General features: G+C 42.2%; 1 protein-coding gene across 1 annotated transcript in view; it reads right to left on the bottom strand.

The window, feature by feature from the left end:
* Nucleotides 1-24,699, bottom strand: part of SLC4A5 (solute carrier family 4 member 5) — a 48,479-nt gene that overhangs the window by 4,144 nt on the left and 19,636 nt on the right. Inside the window, exons 12-20 of the mRNA XM_063311606.1 lie at nucleotides 18,881-19,152; nucleotides 11,381-11,442; nucleotides 10,030-10,230; nucleotides 9,760-9,873; nucleotides 8,595-8,756; nucleotides 7,022-7,200; nucleotides 5,330-5,402; nucleotides 4,681-4,749; nucleotides 1,273-1,446 (exon numbers count right to left, since the gene is read on the bottom strand). Coding sequence (XP_063167676.1) covers nucleotides 1,273-1,446; nucleotides 4,681-4,749; nucleotides 5,330-5,402; nucleotides 7,022-7,200; nucleotides 8,595-8,756; nucleotides 9,760-9,873; nucleotides 10,030-10,230; nucleotides 11,381-11,442; nucleotides 18,881-19,152 — 1,306 coding nt within the window. The remainder of the gene's footprint in view (nucleotides 1-1,272; nucleotides 1,447-4,680; nucleotides 4,750-5,329; nucleotides 5,403-7,021; nucleotides 7,201-8,594; nucleotides 8,757-9,759; nucleotides 9,874-10,029; nucleotides 10,231-11,380; nucleotides 11,443-18,880; nucleotides 19,153-24,699) is intronic.

Below are 24,699 nucleotides of genomic sequence, written 5' to 3'. Positions count from 1 at the left end.
TCCAAGCTGCTATAAACATCATCCATTTGGTGCTGGAAAGGAAGGGATTGTGTGCTACACTGGAGAAAGTACAAAGATTCATTATACTGTACCCCAAATAAGACATGAGTTTGTTTGTTTGTTTGTTTATTCGATTTCTATAGCAGGTTGAGTTGGCATGGAAGCAGGAGAGAAAGATGACTCCTCATTTGCTTATCACTGGGGAGAAGTTATGGGCACTTTAGTCTTGGCTCAAAATTTCACCTGTAGCAGGTTTTAGAAGGACAGCCATGTTAGTCTATGGTACCAGCTCAAGAGGAGCCTGACACACCTTTTCTGGCTAACAGATTTCATTAAAAGACATCAGCTTTTGTGAGCCGATACATCTGATGACAGGAGCTACAGCTTATGAAAGTGGATGCCTTAGATTCATTAGTTGGAAAAGGTGCTACCAGACGCCCTCTGATTTTTGGAGGTGTAGAAGACAGCTTTTGGAGTAGCCACTAATTTTTCTGTGGAACCATTTTACTTATGGGCTCCAGAGGTATGCTTAGGAGTGTAATGCCTGAGCTGCAAAAATCCAGATTACTGTACTGGATGTTTATAGCCCATATATTGTAATCCTAATGTTTATTTATTTATTTATTTATTTATTTGCCATATTTTTATTACCGCCCATATTCCCCCATTCATGTTCTGCATGAGTTTTACATACTGATCCATAATGTGACAGGAGTTTCTAAAATGGGCTTTAGGGGCCACACAGTCCACAGTTTGCCCTAAGGGTTCTCCTTCTGTCTGCAAAGCAGACTCACTGGAAAAGACCCTGATTCTAGGAAACACTGAAGGCAAAAAGAGAAGAGGACGGCAGAGGATGAGATAGTTAGATAGCATCATCGATGCAATGAACATGAATCTGAGTAAATTCCAGGAGACGGTGCAGGTCTGGTGTGCTATGGTCCATGGGGTCACAAAGAGTCGGACATGACTTTATAACTGAACAACTTTAAAAGTGGGAGACCCACAATGGTGTAGTGGTTAAGATGCTGGACCAGGAGTGGAGAGAACCAGGTTCTAGTCCTCCTTTGGGCCAATCACTCTTTCTCAGCCCTAGACTAGGAAGCTGAAAAACATCTACAACCAACCCACATTGGATTAGCTGGTATCCATAACCTTCAATCCTGATTCAGGCTGCTGCTGATTGATTGGACCACCACCAAAGCATGCATCCTTTGGACCCAGATTTATAGGTAGAACTGGACCCCAGAGCAAGTTGTGACAGAGTATGCCTACCATCACAGGGAAGATAATGGCTGCCACAGTGGATTTCAGGATCCAGAGGATGGCCAAGCAGACAATCTGAATGGTAGTAAACAAATGGATTTTTCGAAGGGGCACATGACGCAGGTAGACATAATCTGGTTGGTGCTTGGCTGGCATCAAGAAGAGTTTGCAGCGCTCCCAAAACTATTGGGGAAAAAACCCAATGAAATATTAATATTGGTTGCAGGGAAGGAGCACAGGAAAGAGGTAGAAACATTTTGTTACTGCCAACAGCATGCAAAAAACTGTATTAAAACAGAATTTTTACCAGGAATATCCACAGGCCCAAAAAGTCAAGATGACAGCCCTATCAGTGCAATTGAAGCATCCGCCACACGACACACATAAAAACCAAGCAGAGCTTTAATTGCACTCTCCATTGTGGCTGCTATCTTGATCTTTTGCTCATATCCTGCTATAATTCTTTCCCTTTAGCAATGGATGCTAGAGAATCAGCTTTAATGAGTGAGGCACTTTGCATTGGTGTTCCTCTACTTCCTTGCCTTGTGTGGAGCTGAGCTGTCCCATAATGTCCTTCTGGGCTGTGTTCTCTTCCCTCTCACACAACTGAGTCAGAGGTGTGATTTATTAGCTATGGGTTAAGGGAGAAGCAGTTTTAACCAAAGTGGCCCTGGGCTTGTCTGGAATTAAAGTGCTCTTCCAGCAGCCCTGTTGTGTACACACAATTACTCATCAATGCATAAGGTTGGAATCCTGGCATACTGATCATGCCTCCTGCCCACACCTTGTCTGAATGGCCTACAAAGCCTCCTTCCCCAGTCACTCTGACAGCAGGACTTGCAACCAGCAGTGACTCCAAAATGAGAAAATCCTCAGTGGAGCATCTAACATCTATGCTCTGAAAACAATGGGGAAAAAAACCCAGATTATTTAGAATTATGACCTATTTCAGGTTATTTCAGGCCCAGTTTTGGGACAGATGCAGTTTTGTTTGATCTGCCAGCAGTCATACTTCCTTGTTCTTCTCTTGAACCTCTCATCAACTTCCAATGTGATCAACAATTGTATCTTCTGGAACATTCAGAAACACTGGTTAGGTTCACACATTGGACACAGCCATGTGATTTGTTTTGGAGATAATGCAATATGTGAAATCAGCCATTGTGGTTTTCTTATTCAGTGAACCATGGTTTAAAAAATCCTCATTTTGCAGAATGGATCCAGTCACTGTTTTATGTGGTTCTTGGATGGCGTAGAATTTTTCTTGAAAAAGTAGACTGTGCCCTACAGTTTTGACTCTGGCTACTCAAGTAGCAGCAGGCTACGAATGGCGTCCTGGACCACCCTTTTCCAAAGGAGACAGGTATTGCTGTGCTGGTATGTGTTTTAGTTGCACTGAACTGGATGAGTGCAAAGCACTCTGTATAGAATTTCTTTGAACCTTCATTGTTCAGAAATTCACTGCCCAGAATGATGACTCATGCCTTGTTTTGAAAGCATGCTCCATTACAAAACAAATTGTGTTGTGTCCTAATTATTTCCAGGCCCAATTAAAAAGGGCTCTGGAGGAAGCAGATTATCTGGACCTGTTTCAGTTATACATCTCTGCCACTGGCTATCCAAGTGAATCTGTCAAGGTGCTTTCCCAGTGCTGGAGGCTGTGCAGGTATGGATAGAGAAGAACAGGCTTCAGCTCATTCCTGACAACACTGAGTAGGGTTTTAGGTCCTTCCATATCTCAAGATCTTCCATCATTAACTCTGGATGGGATAAGAGAGAGTTGATGGACAAACTGGGGGTCGTCCCCCTGGACTCATGGCTCCTGCTTGAGGAGTAGGTGGCAGCCATGGCCATCTTTTGTGCCGGTTGCACCCTGGATCAGGAGAATCTGCTCATGGTCACTCACTGTAGAGAGCATAGGGAATGGCCTTGAAGGACAGAAGGAAGAGCCACTGCCAAAGCAATGGTCAGATATAAAAAAATTTGAGAAAACATCCCAGACAAGCCCTTCCTGAGTTCACAGGGAGATAAAAGGGAAAGGGAGCCTATTCAGACTTGCAAGATTCTGTTGCTATTAACTGTTACAATAGAGTAGTCCTGACCTCTATAGCACTGGTTCTGTCAGGTGGACTTGCCCTTGCTCCCTTCTGTGAAACAGCGTCATCTTACAGGACCTAGGAGGCATGCCTTCTTGTCGCAGCAGCTGCCCTGGGGAACAGCTTTCCTGCTGAGATCCAAATGGCCCTGACTCTCTGTGGGTCTTCCGGAAGGCCTTGAAGACCCAACTTGTCCCTCAGGCACTGGGTGCAGGATGTTAGTGTGGCCTGGCATGTATGTGTTATGTGGTCAGGGAGATGTTTACATGGGCCTTGATGATATATATTTTTTACCACTTTTATTTTTTCCATTCTGTTTTTATCTCTTGTTCGCCACCCAGAGTTCCACTGGTTTAATGGACAGCCATCTACATTTGTTTTAAAAAATACATTTTAATAAATATTTCCTCTCATGCTCTCACCCGTAAGCAAACTTCAGTGCTCCCTAACCAGGTTCCTGGAGAGTATGGCTTGCCTGCCCTGCAGTGATGCTGAGGGAGTCACCAGGGCACTGCCACCTTGTGTCATCTGCCAGACTTGGCTGTGTGCACTAGATGCCAGAGTGTGCCCTGAGTTAGGGGTGTTCTTCTTGGCCCTCCTTGCTCCCTTCCTCAATGGCAATGTGACTTTCTGGGATGCCAGGAGGTTCATGAAAAGATTGTGTGGGGATTCTGTATTAATTCACCAAACGGTGACTTGTGACCAAATTAGTATCATCATGTGCTGCCAAAACCATCAATAAGGGGACATGACTGAGTTGTGGCTGACTGGGTTAGGTATATGGTGTGAATGGAGTCCTGAGGAGACACTGAGAAAAGTAGAACAGCTTCCCTGATGGCTGAGTGCCCAAACATATCTTCTCTAGAACCTCTGAGCATTTCCAAGTCATCATAGATGGGGAAATGGGACATGTGAAAAGAGAAGAGGGTGATGGAAGGTGGACAGGTGGTTGGGGATGGAGAAGGCTTTTTTCAAATGGAGGAGCCCTGGCACCAACACCAAATCTGTCAAGATGATGAAGCTGGCATGAAACACTAGCTTCAGGAATCTGTCTGAGCCAGGGAGACTCTCAAGGCTGGGAATCTTGGTCATTGGCTTGACTCCTTCAAGATATCAGTTGGTTCCTTAAGGGGGGCACTGTACCTCCCAAGGGTTCTTTCCTTTGGATCTGAGAAGTCCAGTTCTGGCTCACCCTCTTTTACCATGCCTGATAAAAAAGCAGGAAGCAAACAAACCTGGAAAGGTGGCCACTTGCATGGAAATTCAGCGGTGACTGACAGCACCAATGCAAAGCTCCCAGCAGAACCCTCTGTGTTCATACCTGAATGCCATTGAGTGAGGCCACTCCCATGTAGAGAAAGATTCCATACAGGACTGGCATGGGGATATACTGCAGCAGAAAAAGCAAGCAGACAGGTCTGCTGTATTACAGCGAAAGAACACACACATACCAGTGGGTTCCCATCCTGAGTTCCCAAAGCTGAACCTACTTAAAGCTGCAATCTGATACAGGTAGTCCTTGCTTACTGACTGCCTCGTTTAGTGACTGTAGTTATGACGGTGCAAAAAAAAAAGCTTTGCAACCAGTCCTCACATTTATGACAGTGATCAGTGTCCAGTGGTCATGTGATTGCCACTTGTGTGCTTCACAACTGGCTTGTGACAAGCAGAGTTAACAGAGAAGGCAGAAGTAAAATAGCCAATTGCGGTTACATGACGTTTTGCTTAACGACTGAAGGGGAAGTGAGGTCGTAAACCTATCGTGGTTACATGATTTCCACTTAGCAACCACGGCCCTTAGTGACCGAGTTACCAAGTTGCTAGTTGCTAACTGAGGACTACTTGTACTGCACAGAACGGATTTTATTTCAAGCTATCACATCATTGCCTGTCACATCAGATGGTGATTTAAAATTTAAAATTTCTGGGCCATTTGCTAAGCCTACACTGATGAGGATAAGATACTTTACCTTGAGAACAGGTGCCAGGAAGACCGAAATCCCAGTCAGTACGAAGACAATAATCCCTGTGACTCTCTGCTCCCTGTTGAAGAGCAGAAACAAGAAGATGGAGTCCTGCCCTTGAGGGCAATTTTCACATATCTCATAAGTACTCAGGTTTAATAGCACCTTCCTGCACACCTGATGCTGAAATACCCCCCACCCCAATATTCCATGGTGTTTGTTCCAGGTGAGCTGCAGAGTCCAGCTGCAAAGGGCAGAGAGCAGGCCTGCAGCAACCATCTGTTTTCACCCAATCCTTACACGGCTCTGCATGGAACCATCTCCATCTCCCTGCTGGAGGATCTCTTTAGACTGAGGCCCAGAAGAGACAACCAGCCCCTCTCCAGACAGAGGCTCCATAAATTCCACTTTAGAAAAAACACGAGAGGTGAAGGCAGTGGATGAAAGCTTAGCAGGACTCCTTTGGACGTGGGTCCCGTGCCCTGCAATGGCATGTGGCACCACCAGATGGAGTGCATGGCAGTGTTGCTGGGCATGGGGGTCAGGGGTCTTAGGAGCCCCACGAGGGGGGTGATATTGTACTGATGGTAGCCTTTGTCTGCCACTATTTGCATATGATTACGATTACTTGTGGGGTTTTTAGTTTTAATTTTATGTTAGCTGCCCCGGGTTGCTCTTGCAAGATGGGCAGCCATATAAATTGATTGAAATAAACAAACATTTATCTCACATATACATGTACATATACAAAACTCAAGGTGACAAACTCCTAATACTCCTACCTCCTATTTTCCACATGTAAATGACTGAAATTATGCCACCTCATTTAGTGATTTTAGGTAGATTAAATCATAAATCCAGCACATAAAATGTGAGTCCTATTGCAAATACAAACATACCAAAAGAGCATTTCAGTTCCCTATCTCAACGATTCCCCACAGACCTGGTGCACCCTCCATTCAGAAACCCTTGGAAATGGACTCCTTTCATAGCCTTCCCAAATACTCGGGAGGGGGGAGCTATTCCAAAGCGTGGGAGCCTTGACTGAGAATGTGCACAGATTCCACCTTGAGGAGATAGTCCTAGGAGTATTGGAGCCAAGCCATAAAGAGTTTTATAAGATACCAGCCCCAGGGGTAGTCACAGGAGGAGGAGCCGCTGGGCACATAAAAAATGGTGGGGTTTCAATCGCATGATTGCGGCCACCACGTTGACCTTTTGACGCCCTCCCTGCAGACACCCCAACTATCCCTTGAATGGGCCAGAAGCTTATCGGAAGCCACGGCACCTCCTGCAGTATCAGCGCTATACTAGCTGCTTTCGCCAGCCAGCAAGAGGGCAGCTGCATTTTGCCTGAGCTGTAGCTTCCAGATGGTCCGAGGGTTGCCTTGAGGCTGTAATGCTCCTCCTAGCTGATGCTGGTCTAAAAAGACAACTGAGCTGGGCTGCAGGTAGAATAAGAAGGTCATTCAGCACTTGGTGGTTTTCAAACCATGCAGGCCTGCTTCAACAAGACCCAAAACACAGCTGGGGGGAGGAGGAATCCAATGGGAACTTTGGCTCCCAGGATTCCCCAGCCAGCATGCTTAATGATCTTAAAGTTGCTGAGGTTGAGAAACATGGCTCTAGAGGGCTGCTCAACATCATCCCAGACACTGGCAAGAGAATCCTTTTTGATGGCTTCTGAGGAACCCTCACCTCACCCCTAGGAACTGTGGCTGTTCCCCTGGTGCGCTGGTCTCTGTCTCCATCTTCAAACTATCAATGTGTGCTATGGAAATTACAGTGGCTGCCACATACCAGGGTAGCCCCATGAAAGAACACACTGCCATGAGGACACCCACCCAGAACAAGTCCAGATGGTAGCCTCCAGATTTCTGAAACAAAGAGGTAAAGACAGTTTTAAAAAGGGAAAATGTGACAGAAACATTCACTCTAAGGGCTGTAAAGAGTCCTAATGTTTTCTCTCTGTCAAAAGTAGGGAAAAACCAAAATTACTGTATAAGTATGCAGTGCTTCCAATTTAATTTTAAAGAGGCCCTTTGACACATGCAGGGACATGAACCAAATGCAAAGCATTGTACAGCCCAACATAATTTGCAGGCAAGCAGAAGGGATGGTGAAATCTCTGTTGGAGATGCTGACAAATCAGCATGCCTCATTTTTGCAAAAGTATGAGTTTCTCTAGGATGCAGACTCTCTATGTGCAAGGAAGCTGTTTGTTGCCACTCCCACTTCCTCTCTCTCTCTTCCTCCTTCTTCCACTGACTGAGGAGGATGCATGCTGCTGTCTCTTCCTCCGTTATGGCTACATGCTTGGGACTTGAAGGAGGATTTTTGCCATTTTCTGCATGCAGCTCTTAGCAGCTATGAGGGCTAAGAGTTGAGAGCCAGTTTGGTCTAGTGGCTAGGGTTCTGGGTTAGAAACCAGGAGTCTGTGAGTTCTAGTCCTGCCTTAGGCATGAAAGCCAGCTGGGTGACCTTGAGCACTTTCTCTCAACACAACTTGGTGCAACGTAGACCAGCCTCCTCGTGGTGCACCCCAGGCAGCATGACATGTCACAGCTAAATAGTCTACACATCTGGCTGCTGGACCTCACAAGGATTTCCCAGCAAGAAAAAAGCAGCATGAACACCAAACTGCTATGCCATACGATTAAAAAAAAAAGGCTAAGAGTTCATTAGGTTTAGGGAACAGAAGAAACAAAGAATCATTTTTCACCAAAGATGGATGTAACTGAACCAAGAATAAAATCAGTAAGACTCTTCTTACTTTTAAACCTACTTTGTCTAAGTGTGTGATTCTTTATGCTTTGGAGGGCTGAGTGTGTAATATCAATAACATGTATTTCTCTGACGTGCTCATTAAAGCTATTTAAGATAATATTCTTTTTCTGTGTGCAGCTTCTCCACTGTGTTAAGCTCTGCTCCATGCAGTGGTCCTAGCTGTCCACTAATGGCTTCGAACTCATGGTCTCAGAGCATTCACCAGTTAGCCTTGCCAAAGGTTATTCAGTGGCTGGATATGCAAATTAACACATACAAAATTAACCCATTTCCTTTGTGTGCACAATATGTTGAATGGTAAACCCATTAGATTCTGTTTTTAGCTTATCTTGGTTTAATACATCATGCCCACCCTGTGCCTCTGGTCTGAATCCTTGCCCGACGTGATAGAAATGGGGTCTGATCATCCCAACCTTAATCAGGCCCTTCTTTGTCTCCCAATCCACAATAGTGGTGTATAACAAGACAGAAGAAAAAGCCAGACCCTCAGCTTGTGTTCCTTTCTGTTCACGATGACTGCTGTAATTTGCTGATCCATGAAGATCAGGATGGTGACCAAGAGAGCTGGCAGTGCACTTGCCAAGTAGATCCACCAAGGATTTTTCCCAAAGGGGAACACAAACCATCCTCGATCTAGGCGTGTGGGCTAGAAGTAGAATTCAGAAAGAGCATGTTATTTGTAGTCATGTTACCAGAACAGCTCACCCACTAAGGAAGTTTTGTGCTCTCTATACATGGCTCGGAACACATATTCCTGCCCTGGGCAGGAAGGCCATTTCTCTCTTGCTTTACTTTCAGATATGAAAAGCCCTGACTCAAACATTTCCCAAGGCAACCAATGAAGAATGGATCACTCCAAAGCAACACATTGTTCAGAGAGCCATATTTCATGTTGCCATCCAAGGTGAGAGATTCTGCTGCTCTGGGCAAAGGAGTCTGGGAGTCTTTTTTAGCCAAGGTGTATCATTCATTCATTTACCTTAAATTCTGTAGGCACTTGCAGTTTTGGAGTGTTCAGCCCAAACAAAACATCAAGACCAACAAACATTAGTATGGACATGAAGATAGAGAAGTCACTAATAAGTTTACGGAACTAGAAAGAAGGAGAGAGAACAGACATGTACACGGAGTAAGTAGCCATGTTAGAATGTTAGCTGGAGAAGGAAAGGACTTTAAGTAATGTTTTGGAGAGAAGCAGAACAGTCTTTTATCAACATTACTTTCAGTCCAGCACTGCTGGTATTTGCTACCACCTGAGTCCCCTCTGGCCTGGCTGTGGAATTAGAATGGTGGATTTCTTTTTACTCCCCTTCAGAGGATGAGGGCAAAGTGAAGGGGTGATCAAGGGAGCCACTGCCTCCTGGAAATGGCTCCAGAAATGCCACTACAGCCCAGAAAAGATCCACCTCTGCTGGTACAAGTTGCAGGGGAGGTGAGCCAGCTCCTCCCACTGTTCACAGGCCTGGCAGTCTTTGGACCCCTGGACTAGAATCAGTGCATCAGTCTCAAGCACTTCCCTCTCCCCCACCCCCCCAAGTAGTTCCTTGAGGCTGCAGAAGGTTGAAGGTATTAGAGATAGCAGGCCAAGGAAGAGAACATTGGAACAGAGAGAGGAAAGTATGTGTCAAAACCTAGATGGGCATCCAAACCTTAATGATATTGGGCACATGCAACTTGGGAGTATCCAGTCCAAAACAGACATCTATTCCACAGAAGAACAAGATGGAGAAGACAATGGAAAAATCAGCAATTAGGCCCCTGACCTAAACGTGGAGGGTTGGAAGGAAGAAAAATACAAGTTATGGGGCACTGTAGAACATTATTTTATGTCCTCTGGGAGTGGAGGATCATTCAGGAGGGACCTTTTTTGAACAGCTGGTTACTATTCGATTGATAAATCATCATCTGGGGAATCTTACCTTAGATGGGAAGTAGCGACTAAACTTGAACTTTTTCAGAGTCAGTGTCATGGAATACGTTCCAAAGAAGAGAATGAAGGACATGAGGGCCAAATCAGGGACAAATTTACAAGATGTCCCCACCAGACTTCCTCCATATTTCAGGCATTCCTTTCTGCTCAACTGAGTCCAGTCCAGAACTGTTATGTTCATAGGATTATACTTGAAGGATAAGAAAATAAACCATATTATTCAGGTACTGAACAATGAGGTTAATAAGTAAGCTAACTCCTCCACACAAAAGACATAAGCCTGCTAATTCTTTTAAAAATTGTACATATACCTGCATATTACATTAAAAAAAACAGCCAAAATCATAGCTGATGATACCATTGTTAGGATCAAGAGATATGCAAGCTTTCAAGTGTTTCCCATGAGTTTTTTTCCCCTCCAAAAAGGGGGAATGGGGAAGATAGGACATCTTTTAACTCTATATTTATCTATTTAAAGGTACCTATTTTGTAATTTTAAGATGTGATTATTGTAGCTCTGCAAATTTTTGTAGAATTCTTTTGACGAGAAGCAAAATTAATTTTCATACTCTCTGGAACAAATTGGACTCCTTTAAAGGGACTGTAGAATACAATTGACTTGAGTAATCTCGAAGTATTTTGGGGGTTCTAAGCCAAAGATCAAAGAGTAAATGCAAAAACAACCACCAACTGGGAGTCAAGATTCAGACTGGTAATTTGGAATTTATATACCCCCAGAACACCTTTATTTTCAAGACCCACTGGATTCAACGGCGTTGACTCCCAGCCCCTGATAAACATGCTAAGAATTTGAGCCCTGTGTATTTTCCCAAAGTCTCACGCTTGCCCGAAGACACCAGGTGGTTGGTATCAAATTTGAAAGGGGGAACTCATGATACCAGTCTTGATTGCAGGCCTTGATCAATTGATCTAAAGACCCCTGCAGATATGAATGCCATTATGAGTCTGAGGGGTCTCTCTTCGAGATAGTAAACCATGTGTGCTTGGCATGGCAGGGTATTCCCAAGGTTTAAATATGCTTATCCAGAACTGGACAAGAAACAGCACATTGCCATTAAATAGTCAGGACTGATCATGGGAGCAAGCAATAGTCCTCACAGCTCTAAGAGGTTTTAAGTGATGTTGCTTCAAGCCTCCTTGGGCTGGTTAGATCAAGATGGGCCAACATTTTTAGGCCCAGGACTAGTTTAGGCTGCTACCTACCACTGATGGGAAAAGAGAGGTAATTAGCTTCTGCTGTTGCGGCTAGATAACACATCTAAACAAAGATATACACAGTATTTTGCATTGGAGGGTGGGGAGAGAGAGGAAAAACTTACCATAGAAATGTTAGCGTTGTTTGGTACCAATGGAACTGAAGCATTGAAAAATGTTGCATTTGCTGCAGAAAAGGAATTTATAACGATTAAAAATACATATTAAGGAAAACTATTAATCCATAATACACAATCACATTACTGGCTCAAACCCTTTTGAAAAATTCTCTTTTTAGTGTCAAAAGAGAACCAGAATCCATGTTAGGCTATACATTTTAGAAGTGACCCATCAGGCTAATTTTGATTACCACCTCACCATCCTGAAGACCACTGCTTGCAAGAACTTACAGAACTGAATTTGGAATGCAATAAGAATTTTAAGAATTATCTCCCAACAGCTTGTAAATAAACAGCTGCCCTTATATGAATAGTTCAATAAGCTACACAGTTATTCAGATTCTATTTCCTGCAGGTACTTCTCCTAATTAACGTAAGATTTATTCTTTCAAATGGGATTTCAGAAAGTAGGGAGGAGGCATCCCTGATGCACAGAATTTGCTTTGGAGCACATCCTTATTGCTGGAGCCACAGCACATCTAAAAATTTGGTTTCCATGAGGAACTGAAATTGGAAATTGGAGAATTTACGTCCAACTGGAGGACAGACTCTACAGCTGGTGCAAGGCTAGAAGATGGGGTAGATCCTACCTACATATCACTTTCCTCGAAATGTTTTGGGTGACAACCAAAATCTACTGTGCAGTGATATAGGATCACTTCAATGGACCTAATGGTAGACGATCTAACCAGTCATGATCTCTCAGGAGGCTGTGGTAAGTAAATGGCAAGTGAGCTGGGTAACTCTGTGGTGCCACTGTGCTGGCACAAGGACCCCCTCCAGTCCTCATCATTGGCTGATGTGGTGGTATTTGTTGTTTTTAATGTGAACTAGATTACCTTGGCCTTGCTTACTTTCCATTGCCTGAAAATAGCCTCAGCTCAAAAGGCCTGGGGCTCCCTCTTGCCCAGTGTTGCTTTGAAATGATGGCAGAAAGTGGCAGGGCCAAGGCCGCATTCTTCTGATGAGATGGCCCACTGGCTTCCTCATGAATGAAGTTGTTGTAACTCTTCCCTCTGCCCCTAGCTCACAGAAATGTACACATCTGCTGGATTGTTGGATTTGGGGATTACTGAGCCCCACCAATTCATGACTAAGATGAAAGCAAAACTCCAAGGGGCATAGTCTGCCATCTTTGATTCTCTCTATCCTTTCCTAGAAAAAGATCAAGGATGGACCAAGCAGGGTGCATCTCATGAGACATGAATAGAAACACTGCATGAAATCATAGTACAGAATAGCTAAAAAAAAAAGCACAATTTTTATTGTTTTGAAATGCTGTTCCTGAGGAACTCTAAACAATCTGTTTCTGCAACAAGGAGTTAAATCAAAGATCCTGAGATGGTTGCCCTTGTCCTTCTCTCCTAGATCTCCTGTACCTGCCCCACACCATTCTTCCCTGTTGTGCTTCCTTGAGGTAGAGGGCCAAAGAGCAGCCCAGCCATGTGGCTATGTGTGGAATCACCCGAGGAACCTCCAAGTTCCTCCAGGTCACCCATCTGGGGCACAAGATATTGCAAAGACTTTAGCTGCTCCATGAGGACATTAGCTAATAGACGCAAAGGCACCAGCATCTTGAAGCCTCTCTTGGGAACGCTGCAAAGACATCTCTCTGACATCTTGAGGCTTATGGAATGAGCATGTGGACAAAGGAAAACCTTTGTATGGACCGTCTTTTATCAAACTACACAGGTTCTGACTTTCTGCAGAAAATTGTATTGGATTTCTCTTTTGGTAACCGTAAGCCAAGCTGTGGCACTGCATTGCATTACCGACTTTAATTAGGTTTCCAGTAGCAAAGAGTGTTCACAGAATTAATGAAGAAGCGATTGCTGGGTTAGAATAGGATTTCCTGCTTCAGAGGAAAAAATAGGAAGTATCAGACAAAGCAGATCATTGCTTGCTATTTGTTCCAGATTCCTCTATTTTCTCCCTACAACCAGTTTTTCCAGACATAAGGCGGCTTTCAATAACTTGTAGATAGTGTAAATGACTAGTTCTAGTATTGGATGTATGCTTTTTTTTAAAAGGCTGATTAAATTTTATGTAGGTTGCGTATACTGAAGTAGAAACAATAACTAAAACTAAGAGTATCAAATATTTAAAAATCTTAATATTTATAAAATGATACTCACTTGAGAACGAAACCAGCCAAATAGTGTGCAGCAGAGACAAATATGGTATAAATAAGTTACAGTAATCCAAAATGACAAAAATAAGAGTAATAAAAAATTAAGAGGACTTAAGAGACTATTATTGACACTCCCAGTGGCATCTGGAAGGTGAGGTCAAGAAAATAAAGAGCCCAACCCCTTTCATGACCCCTTGATGTCATAGATCAAGGGTTGTTTCTCAAATCGGCTTATTGACAGTGAAATGAGTGCTTGCTGAATGCAGTATTCAATATAAAACAGGTCATAGGGATTGCTAATATCAAGCATGTCTATCATATTGAGACAAACAAGGGTCCATTTAGATGACAATTTAGAATTCTCATTGGATTGCTAAATGAATGCTTTAGTTAACTTTGCCCTAGTTTGCACTTCTACTATAGACTCCATTTTGTGAGAAGAGATAATGAAGCAAGATTTCTCAAATTTCCTCCTTTGAAAGAGATTCACGAAACCAAGTTGTTTTCCTGATTGTCCTTGTGAGAGAGAACATGTACAAAATGGTGTATTTCAGATCTGGCATTCCGTTGATGTGGAAAATATGGAGGGTAAAATTTGAAAACATCATAGGGATTGCTGACCAGTGGCCGTTGTCAAGTTGAGACCAACAACATATTTCACCTACGCAGCATTTAGATCACAATTCTGAACTCAAAATGAATTGCTAATGTACTACTTTACTTAATTTGCCCTTGTTTGTACTTCTTTTTCTTCTGGTCACTCCGAAGGCAAAGAAACAAGTGGTCTTCCTGATTCTCCTTCCTGGGGAGAACATGAATCTACAGCTTTCAAATCTCAGCTTTCACTAACCTGGAAACTTGAATTCTGCATTCACAGGAATCGCTAACATAATGCCTCTGTATGATGCTGTGTCAAAGTAGACAAATGTCCTAGACTGCATTTACAATTCTGGACTCTCATTGCATTGCTCACATATTGCTGGAGTTCACCTTCCTCTTGTTTGCACTACTGATATAGACTGCAATTTGTGACATGCAATAACAAAGCAATGTTTCCCACAATTGTTCTTCAGATAACTCAGAAGACAAAGAGAGATTCATGAAACCGTTTTTCTTGATTCTCCTTGCTAGGGAGAACCTTCTCAGCTTTGCCTGTGATTCTGCATACTATTCATCATTTCCATAGACATGTGAGTCTGGTTAGTGATTTGAATAGGCACTCACTACATAAAGCTGAGAATCCCAAGAAGTCTCCTACCAAGAACCAATTCTTGAGAGGTTTTCCTGATTCTCTCACATAGAACATGAAACATCAATTGCTTTTTCAATCTGGTCTGACTGGGCTGGAAAATTGAGTTCGAAAATGGAATTCTGCATTCACTATAGTAGGCCTAGTAGGCATTGCTAACAGGCCTCTCTGTGATGTTTCACGAAAGAAGATGAGTGTCCTATACTGCATTTCGGTGTCAATTCTGAACTCGCCTGGGATTGCTAAAACAACTCTGAAGTTCAGTTTCCCTTACCTTGTCCTTTTGCTATGTATGCCATTTTGGGCAATATGTCAATATAGCGATTTTTCTGAATTTGTTCTTATTTCTGTAAAGTCAGAGAGGGATTCATGAAAAGACATGTTTTTCCTGATTCTCGTTTCCAAATAGAACATGAAGCACCAAAATCTGGTCTTTGACTAGACTGGAAATGTGAGTTCTAAAAGTTGAATTCTGCATTCCCTATAGTAGACCTGATAGGAATTGCTAACATGAGGCCTCTCCATGATGTTACACAAAAATATATGTGTCCTAGACTACATTTACATGTTAGCTTGAACTCGCATGGGGTTGCGAAAAATTGCTGTTCAGTTTCCCCTCCCTTGTCCTTTTGCTATGCACACCGTTTTGAGGAATATGTCAAAGTGATTTTTCTGAATTTGTTCTTTTGATTTCTGTAAAGACAGAAAGGGATTCATGAAAACACATGTTTTCCTGATTCTCCTTTCCAAATAGTACATGAATCATCAATTCATTTTCAAATCTGGTGTTTGACTGGGCTGGAAACGTGAGTTGTAAAAGAATTCTGCATTCACTACGGTATGCCTGATAGGAATTGCTAACATGAGGCCTTTCCATGTGGTTGTACAAAACTAGATGAATGTCCTAGACTGCATTTGGATGTCAATTCTGAACTCGCATGCAATGGCTAAAACAATGCTCTAGGTAACTTTCCCCTTGTTTGGCTATGCACAACATTTGGGCAATGTTGCTAAATAGCAATGTTTCTGAGGTTTTTTCTTTGGATTTCTCTTAGGACATTGAGATTCATGTAAAGATATGATATTGCTGATCCTTGATAGAATATGAATCACCAGCTGCTTTTCAACTCTGGTCTTTCACTGCACTGGAAAGTTGAGTGCTGAAAGTTGAATTCTGCATTCATTATACTACCCCTCTTAGGAGTTTTAGAACTCCTAAGAGGGGTATTATAACTCAGAACTCGCATGGAGTTGCTAAAACAACACTGTAAACCCTTGTTTGTACTTTTGGCTATGCACGGCATTTTCTGCAATGTGGCAAAAAAGTGTTTTTTTGTTGTTCTTTGGATTTCTCTTAAGACAGAGATTCATGAAAACATATGGTTTTCCTGATTCTCCTTCCTATATAGAATTTGAATCACCAGCTGCTTCTGAAATCTGATCTTTCAATGCACTGGAAACCTGAGTGCTGAAATTTGAATTCTCATAGGAATTCCTAACATGAAGCCTCTCTGTGATGTGGCATGATACTAGATGAGTGTCCTAGACTGCATTTACATGTCAATTCAGAACTCACAAGGGATTGCTAAAACCAGGCTGTAGTTAACTTTCCCCTTGTTTGGGCAATGTGGCAGTGATTTTTCTGAGACATTTTTCTTTGGATTTCTGTTAAGACAGAGATTCATGATATATGGTTTTCCTGATTCTCCTTTCCAAATAGAACATGAATCACCAATTGCTTTTCAAGTCTGGTCTTTCACTGCACTGGAAATGTAGTCTTTGTGCTGGAAACCTGAGTTCTAAAGGTTCAATTCAATTAATTTTATTACGGTCACTGACCAGCACAAGATGCAATTCAATAAAAATATGCACATTAGCCATTAGCCATAAAATATGAGCCATCTAAATTAAAATAATTTTAAATTTAAGTTTACAAGTTCTAATTAAGTGTTAAAATACGTTTGGATCACAATGTAAGTGAGCCCCTTAATCGTTCAAAAACAATCTTATTAATTTGCATTATCATGACTAATATTCTATCAGGTATAAGTGTCTATAAAAATATATGTAAAATATTAAAAGGAGTGATAAAAAGAGTAAAATATCATATATAAAATGTTCTAAAGGTTGAATTTTGCCATCACTCTAATAACAACTCATAGAAATTGCTAACATGAGGCCTCTCTATGATGGTGCACAAAACTACTGCATTTAGATGTCAATGCTGAACTCTCATGGGATTGATAAAATGCTTCAGTTTCCCCTTCTTTGTCCTTTTGCTATGACTCCATTTTGGGTAATGTGGCAAAATAGCGATTTTGCTGAGATTTGTTCTTTGGATTTCAGAGAGATTCATGAAAACATGCTTTTCCTGATTGTCCTTCTGAGATAGAGGATGAATCAGCAGCTGTTCAAGTCTGGTCTTTCACTGCACTGATAACGTGTGTTGAAGGTTGAATTCTGCATTCGCTATAATACGACTGATCAGAATTGCTGACCTCTCTATGATATTTCTTGTGGACTCTGTTAACTGTGGACTTCTGGTATGAGCCAGTTTGGTCTAGTTTTTAAGGCAATGGACTAGAAACCAGGAGACTGACCATTCTAGTCCTGTCTTAGGCATGAAAGCCAGCTGGGTGACCTTGGGCCAGTCAGTCTCTCAGGCCAACTCACCTCACAGGATTGTTGTCGTGGGGAAAATAGGAGGACGAAGGAGTATTGGGGATGTTCCCCATCTTGCGTTATTTAGAAAAATTATAAAGCAGGATAGAAAATGCACATGCAATAATAATATTTCTGAGAGTTGTTCTTTTGGTCACTGTGAAGACTAAGATAGATTCATAAAATGAATTTGTTTTCCTGATTCTCCTTGCTAAGGGCAATATGAATCAATACATATTTCTCAACCTGGGATCTTTAATGCTTACAGTTGGTTTCTCCATTGACTTTAATAGGCCTCAATGGGATTGCTTACATGAGGCCTCTCTGTGATGTCGTGTCAAACTAGTCAAGTGTCCTAGACTGCATTTATATGATATAGCCACTATTGGATTGATAAAGTAATACTGTATTTTCTCATTGTGTTTATTTCTGCTAAGTACTCCATTTTGTGACATGGTAATAGCGTGATGTTTCTGAGATTTGTTGTTTTAGTCTCTCTTACATAAAAGAGAGATTCATAAAGCTAATTTGTGGTCCTAAGTCTACTTACTAGAGAGAAGATGGATCAATGGTTCTTTTTCCAATCTGGTATTCCATCGACTTGGAAACTTGAACGTTTATAACTGTATTCTGTTTTCAATAGAAAACGCATCATAGCATTTTGCAATTATGGCTATTGGGTGGTTTGGTTTGTTTTTTAAAAAATAAAACAATAGTGCATCCCCTGCAACCTGACACATATTCAGACATTTAATGCATTTAAGAAACATTCACTATGGCCCAACAGGAGGTTTGATGCTTGGACATGGGCAATGCATCAGTCTTTCAGTGATTATCTGACACTTGCTGTGAATTGTGTCCAGTGAAGAAACATCCTGACACATTGTGTGGCTATTAAACTGAAGTTCTTTAGTCATGAAGAATAAAAAAAGCAACAATATTTGAAACTGGGTATGTTACCCCAAATGTCCATGAGCATGTGATTTGACCAATGTTATTTTAAAGGCAATTACTGTTTGTTTAATAAAAATCAGAACAGCCTTCAGGTTTCTCATTAAAAGGGTTCTGGCACCTTAAGTTTTCATTTCCTCTCCTTGTGATGTCTCTCTACTTTTGCTGGGCAGGAAGGAGAGCATGTAGAGAGGAGGCCCTGGTCATGAAACCAAACATTCAGTCCAGCAAATTTATGACACAACCTTAACAACAGAATGAACTCTTGTTATGCACTGACAAATATCTGTTTTTGCTGGCCTGAGCCACTTCTGATTTTAGACAGAACAAACGATTTCAGAAATCTTTGCAAGACCTTTTTAAAAAGTGCATGACAGTAAACGTGAACTGCTGAGGTCTGAGTTATAAAGGGCAAAGCAATGTCTTTGCAGTGGGGCACAGGATTTGCACTTACCTGCATCTGGAGCTGTGCATTCACATTTATACATCGTCACGTAGTCTGGGTTGTAGTCTGCATTGATAGGGTAGACCTTAAAGGCTCCAATCATTTTTTTGATGGCATCATAGATGAAGATGAAGCTAATCAGAGTGGAGAACCCCTCTTCAGTGAAGCGAGTGATGTATTTAATTATGAAGCTAGCGTCTGTAGCCACCAGAATAAGGCACTGGGCAGCCGAGTGCAAGCCAATCCAGAGGCGGAACTCCAGATAGTCAATACTGTTACCTCTGAGGTTGAGAACAGAAACACTCGGTTGATCACAACAGCAGGAACAGCAGCAGCAGCAATGTGTTACATTCTGACAGTGAAAAGTACAAAGATAGAAGCACACTGTTGACCCTGCCATAACTAATCTTTGGTACCTGCACAGACTTTCTGAAGCAGTTTAGATGGAGCATCACCTTTACCCTCATGGTAAGCCAGTCTGAAAGGGCAACCCAAGGAAGCATGTGGCTATTCAAGTAACTTGTTACAGGTAAGCAATTTGGTATTCTTCATACTCTTTGTGCATTGCACAAATGGGAGAAGGCAGTGGGCAGTGTCTTAGCAAAAGATGGAAGAGAGTGGGGCTCAGCCAAAAGAAGCATCTCCTGTGGATCTGATATTTAACTGGTAGTACTTAAATGTCGTCTGGTCCATACCACCATTTTGTAGATGACCTGAAAGAACATTTCTTGGGCAAATGCAGTGAAGGGGGAGCCTAGTACAGGTTGGGCAATATCACATGTTTTGAAGAACCACAAGAGGTCTGGAATGTTGGCTGATTTTTTGGGACTTGTTTGGACTTTTAGGGGCATTAACAACTGTCCTAAATTATGCTCCTCTCAGAACTCAAAGTTTTGCTGCCAATATTTGATCATTGTGCCACTGAAATTTGGAAGTGAGATCTCAGGGGCTGCTGATTAGGTGCTGACAGGATGTATTTGGCTTGTTGCCCAGTGGTACTCTAATTGATTGCCTTCATACATCAGCTGGATGAGATAAGCCTGCTGACTGAAAAGAAACAAATTCCTTAAACCAAATGCTAATTTTAAAAAAGCCACTGAAAGGCTTAGAACGGGTTGTTGAGGTTTTCCTACTAACAGATTAAGCTACTATTATACCTAATCATTTGGCCAGGTGAAGGGGTTGTATTTGATTGTCTCCTCTCACGTGCTTCATGCAAAATAGCCTGGGGGGAGGAAACCTGCCCGGACTTGTTTTCTCACTTCCTCTTTTTTTCTCTCTGCTGATATGTAGCCAAGCAAGGCTTGCTCCAAAAAGGGAGCTAAGTCCTTTAAATGTTTTGCTTTTGTTTTTGCTTTCTGTAAATAAATTATTTTTATAGAAATGCTTGGTGTGTGACTTTTTTGACCTCTCCTGGGCTAAAGGCTTTCCCAGCATCTGCCAACAGGTTATGTGCCCAGTAAACAACGCAGTAAAACCCAGAGAGAAAAGAGAGATCAGCTCCACACCTCATGCACAATTTAAAGGCAGGTAGCAAAGACCTGTGAAGATTTTCTTTGGAGCCACCTGGAGATTTTCCAGCAACTGCCGGTCTACAGGACAAAGAAGCCAGCTGAGGTGACTTGCAAAAGAAGGAAGAAGCCATGGCTACCTCCCAGCCCTCAGCGATGCCTCTGGAGCGCCTATCAGAGACCAACTATTTGAATTGGGCCCTGAAGATGGAGATGTATCTTCGCAGAGAGAATCTTTGGCCGCAAATTGGTGAGCAAACCCCCCAAAATCCCAGTACTGAATGGCTGAGACAGGATGAGCGGGCTAGAGCCACCATTATCCTGGGAGTTGAGGACAATCAGCTAGTCCACGTGCGAGGTATGCAGTCTGCAAAGCAACTTTGGGATGCTTTGAGAGACTTATATGTAAAGGTGTCCTGATTACCAGGAAACACACTGAGACAATGACTTGATCTCTAACATTTATTACTAGTACTTAACAGGAATCCTAACAAACTGAGGAAGCATGGGAAAACCCAGCCATATAAACCCCAAAGGTTAAGGCGGTCCCGATCTGTGTCTCTTTGAATGGCTGAACAGTTCCTCAGTGCTACGCATGCGCTTGACAGTCTGGGTGGGAGCCCCCTGCTCGCCATCCTTACTCATGACAAAAGGCAACAGCAGGGAGTAAAGTTACTCTGACGAAAAAGCTGTACAGAGCCTACCTTGCAGAAGGAGATAGCCTTCCTGAGCACCTGCATTATATTCAGCAGCTGTTTGTTGAGTTGCAGGAGAGAGGAATGGAATTTACACCTCTCACAAAATCCTATATCCTCCTGTCCTCACTGAATGCAACGTGGGACACGCTGATTTGTACCCTAGAGGCTATGCCTAAAGCAGACCTCACCCCATCATATGTTACGCAGCGCTTACTCACTGAATGGGAGAAGAGAGAGGAAAGATCCCCCCCATCTCTTCTGGAAAGCTGCAATACCAGAAAATGAGGGAAAAGAAGGGAAAGGAACCTGAGGCCACAGCGCTAGCAAGCCAGCGATGCTTCACTTGTGGTTCAGCTGGACATTTGCAAAGAGACTGTGCCATGAGACCCAAGAGTAGAAAGACAGAGCAGAAGAACACAAGGGCAACACAGAAGAAGGCTCTTCAGACAACCCAAATTGCACAGGTTGCTGAGAAGGGTAATTCTGATGTATGGGTGTTAGATTCTGGGGCCAGTTGTCATTTATGTAATTGTAAAAGCTCTTTTGTGTCACTGTCTAAAACTGAAAGACAAAGTGTATCTTTGGCTGATGGGTCTGTGACCAAAATTATGGGACAAGGTGACTTGTATTTATCCTGCTTAGGAGAAACTGTAAAAGGTGTGTTGTATGTGCCAAATTTACAATCAAACCTTTTATCTGTGGCACAATTGGCTGCAACAGGGTATATCATAACATTTAAGAAAAATGGTTGTGAGATACGTAAAAATGGGAGATTGTGTGCTACTGGTATGTTAAAAGACTCCTTGTACATTGTGCAAAATGCAAGGAAGCCAAGCTGCAAGGCTGCAGTTGGCAACACTCCATATCATGACCAATGTGTACACCTGATGCACAGGAGATTTGGTCATGCTAATTTCAAGTATATAGCACAAATGCCACAGCTGTGTGCTGACCTAAAGATAAAACCCTGTGATAAATACTTAGACTGTGTAGTTTGCAAAGAGTGCAAAACATTAAAAGCTCCTGTGAGTAAGCACAGTGACAGAGTTACAACTAGACCTTTGGAAATTGTACACTCTGACATTATTGGTCCTTTTGCTCCAAGTCTTGGACAAGCAAGGTATGCAATGACCATCATTGATGATTTCTCAAGATACACATTTATCTACATCTTAAAACATAAAGATGAGGCATTTGAGAAATTTAAAGGTTTTGTGACATGGGCAAATGGAAAATTCCCTAGGCCTGTATCTGCACTCCAATGTGATAGAGGAGGAGAATACCTTTCTCACAAATTCAGAAGGTTCCTAGTGGAAAAAGGGATAGAACAAATTCTTTCTAACCCGTACACCCCTCAGCAAAATGGTGTTGCTGAAAGAAAGGGCAGAACCTTGCAAAATGCGATGGAATGCATGTTAAAAGATTCACGATTATGTTTTAAGTTCTGGGGAGAGGCAATATCGACTGCCACTTATGTTCAGAACAGGTTGTATAACTCTGATTCAGGACACTCCATTCCATTTGTTTTATGGTGTGAAACCAAAGGTAAGCCATCTTAGAGTGTTTGGTAGCACTGCATGGGTTCACATTCCAAAACAGCAGAGAAGGAAAGGAGGCCCCACAACAAAGAAAGCCATCTTTGTTGGCTATGAACAAAGCCAGAGGAGCTACAGGTTCATAATGGGAGAGAAATTAATAATTAGCAAAAGCGCTTCTTTTGCTGAACAAAACTGGGGGAGATTAAATTCTAGCTCTCCAGTTGATCTGACCACCACAAGAGAACGATGGTGATCTTTTGCCTGATGAGGACATTAAACCAGAAAAGCAAACTGAAGATCTGTCTGATGAGATAGATGCTTCTCAGGAAAGTGATAGGAGTCAAAATTTAAGCCCTGTATTACCTCGCAGATCTCAGAGGAGTAATAAAGGCGTTCCTCCATCACGTTTTCAGGCTGAAACAGTAAAGGCTTTTCACATATTCACAGAACCTGAGTCTTTAGAACAAGTGAATGCTTTACCACCTGAGATTGCACAAAATTGGCATTCTGATGGCAAAATCCAAAAATACAAAGCAAGGTTGGTTGCAAAAGGGTTCACTCAAAGGAAAGATTTAGACTTTGACAAGACTTTTGCACCAGTTACTAAAGGTGAATCAATTAGATTACTGTTAAAAGTTGCTGCACTCAAGGGAATGTCAGTTAACCACTATGACATTCAAACTGCATTTCTCTATGGTGATTTAGACCACAGATTATACATGCAGCAACCGCCTGGCTATGAAAAAGGGGAGAATCTAGTCTGTGAACTGCAGAAGTCAATCTATGGGTTAAAACAAGCTGCTAGATCCTGGAACCAAAAATTAGATGAAAAACTGCAGAATTTTGGTTTTGAAAAAGGAAAAGCAGATCCCTGTGTATATATGAAGAAGGACAAACAAGGCTGTATGTATCTCTGCATTTATGTTGATGATTTGCTGCTGTTCACATCAACAGAAAAACAAAGGCTTGATTTTGAAGCCTGCATGAAAAGCCATTTCACATTAAAAAGCCTTGGAATTATAACAACCTAGGTTTGAAAAAAAAAAAACACAGGAAGAAGAATGGTAGCTTTCTGTTAAACCAAAGGGGAGATAATGGTAATGTGAATGGAAAGACATATAAAGTTGTCAGAGAAGATTGGTTATGCATCTTAATCTGTAGTGTAAAAAGGGGAGTGTTGAGGTTTTCCTACTAACAGATTAAGCTACTATTATACCTAATCATTTGGCCAGGTGAAGGGGTTGTATTTGATTGTCTCCTCTCATGTGCTTCATGCAAAATAGCCTGGGGGGAGGAAACCTGCCCGGACTTGTTTTCTCACTTCCTCCTTTTTTCTCTCTGCCGATATGTAGCCAAGCAAGGCTTGCTCCAAAAAGGGAGCTAAGTCCTTTAAATGTTTTGCTTTTGTTTTTGCTTTCTGTAAATAAATTATTTTTATAGAAATGCTTGGTGTGACTTTTTTGACCTCTCCTGGGCTAAAGGCTTTCCCAGCATCTGCCAACACAGGTTGTGCCCAGCTTGAAACTTCAAAGAATGTTCATCAAGGCACAAACAGTACCAAAACTCTTCTCTTTTCAGTTCAGTGATCAAACCAAAGTTAAGAGAGACATTCAATAAAAAGTGTTGTTTATTCGTTCAGTTGCTTCCGACTCTTCGTGACTTCATGGATCAGCCCACGCCAGAGCTTCTGGCCGGTCGTCAACACCCCCAGCTCCGCCAAGTCCATGGAATATCATCCATCCACCTTGCCCTTGGTCGGCCCCTCTTCCTTTTGCCTTCCACTCTCCCTAGCATCAGCATCTTCTCCAGGGTATCCTGTCTTCTCATTATGTGGCCAAAGTATTTCAGTTTGGCCTTTAATATCATTCCCTCAAGTGAGCAGTCTGGCTTTACTTCCTGGAGGATGGACTGGTTGGATCTTCTTGCAGTCCAAGGCACTCTCAGGATTTTCCTCACATAAAAAATGTAGATTGTGGGAAATCTGTACTTTTAAGGGAATTGTATTAGGAACATAGATACCACGAAACTCAGTTATGTGAAGGAAACAGAATCACAACTCAAACCAGCAAATGGGAATTACA

This window comes from Candoia aspera, chromosome 9 (assembly GCF_035149785.1).
Source record: "Candoia aspera isolate rCanAsp1 chromosome 9, rCanAsp1.hap2, whole genome shotgun sequence".
NCBI lineage: Eukaryota > Metazoa > Chordata > Lepidosauria > Squamata > Boidae > Candoia > Candoia aspera.
This window is presented reverse-complemented; position numbering and strand designations above follow the sequence as displayed.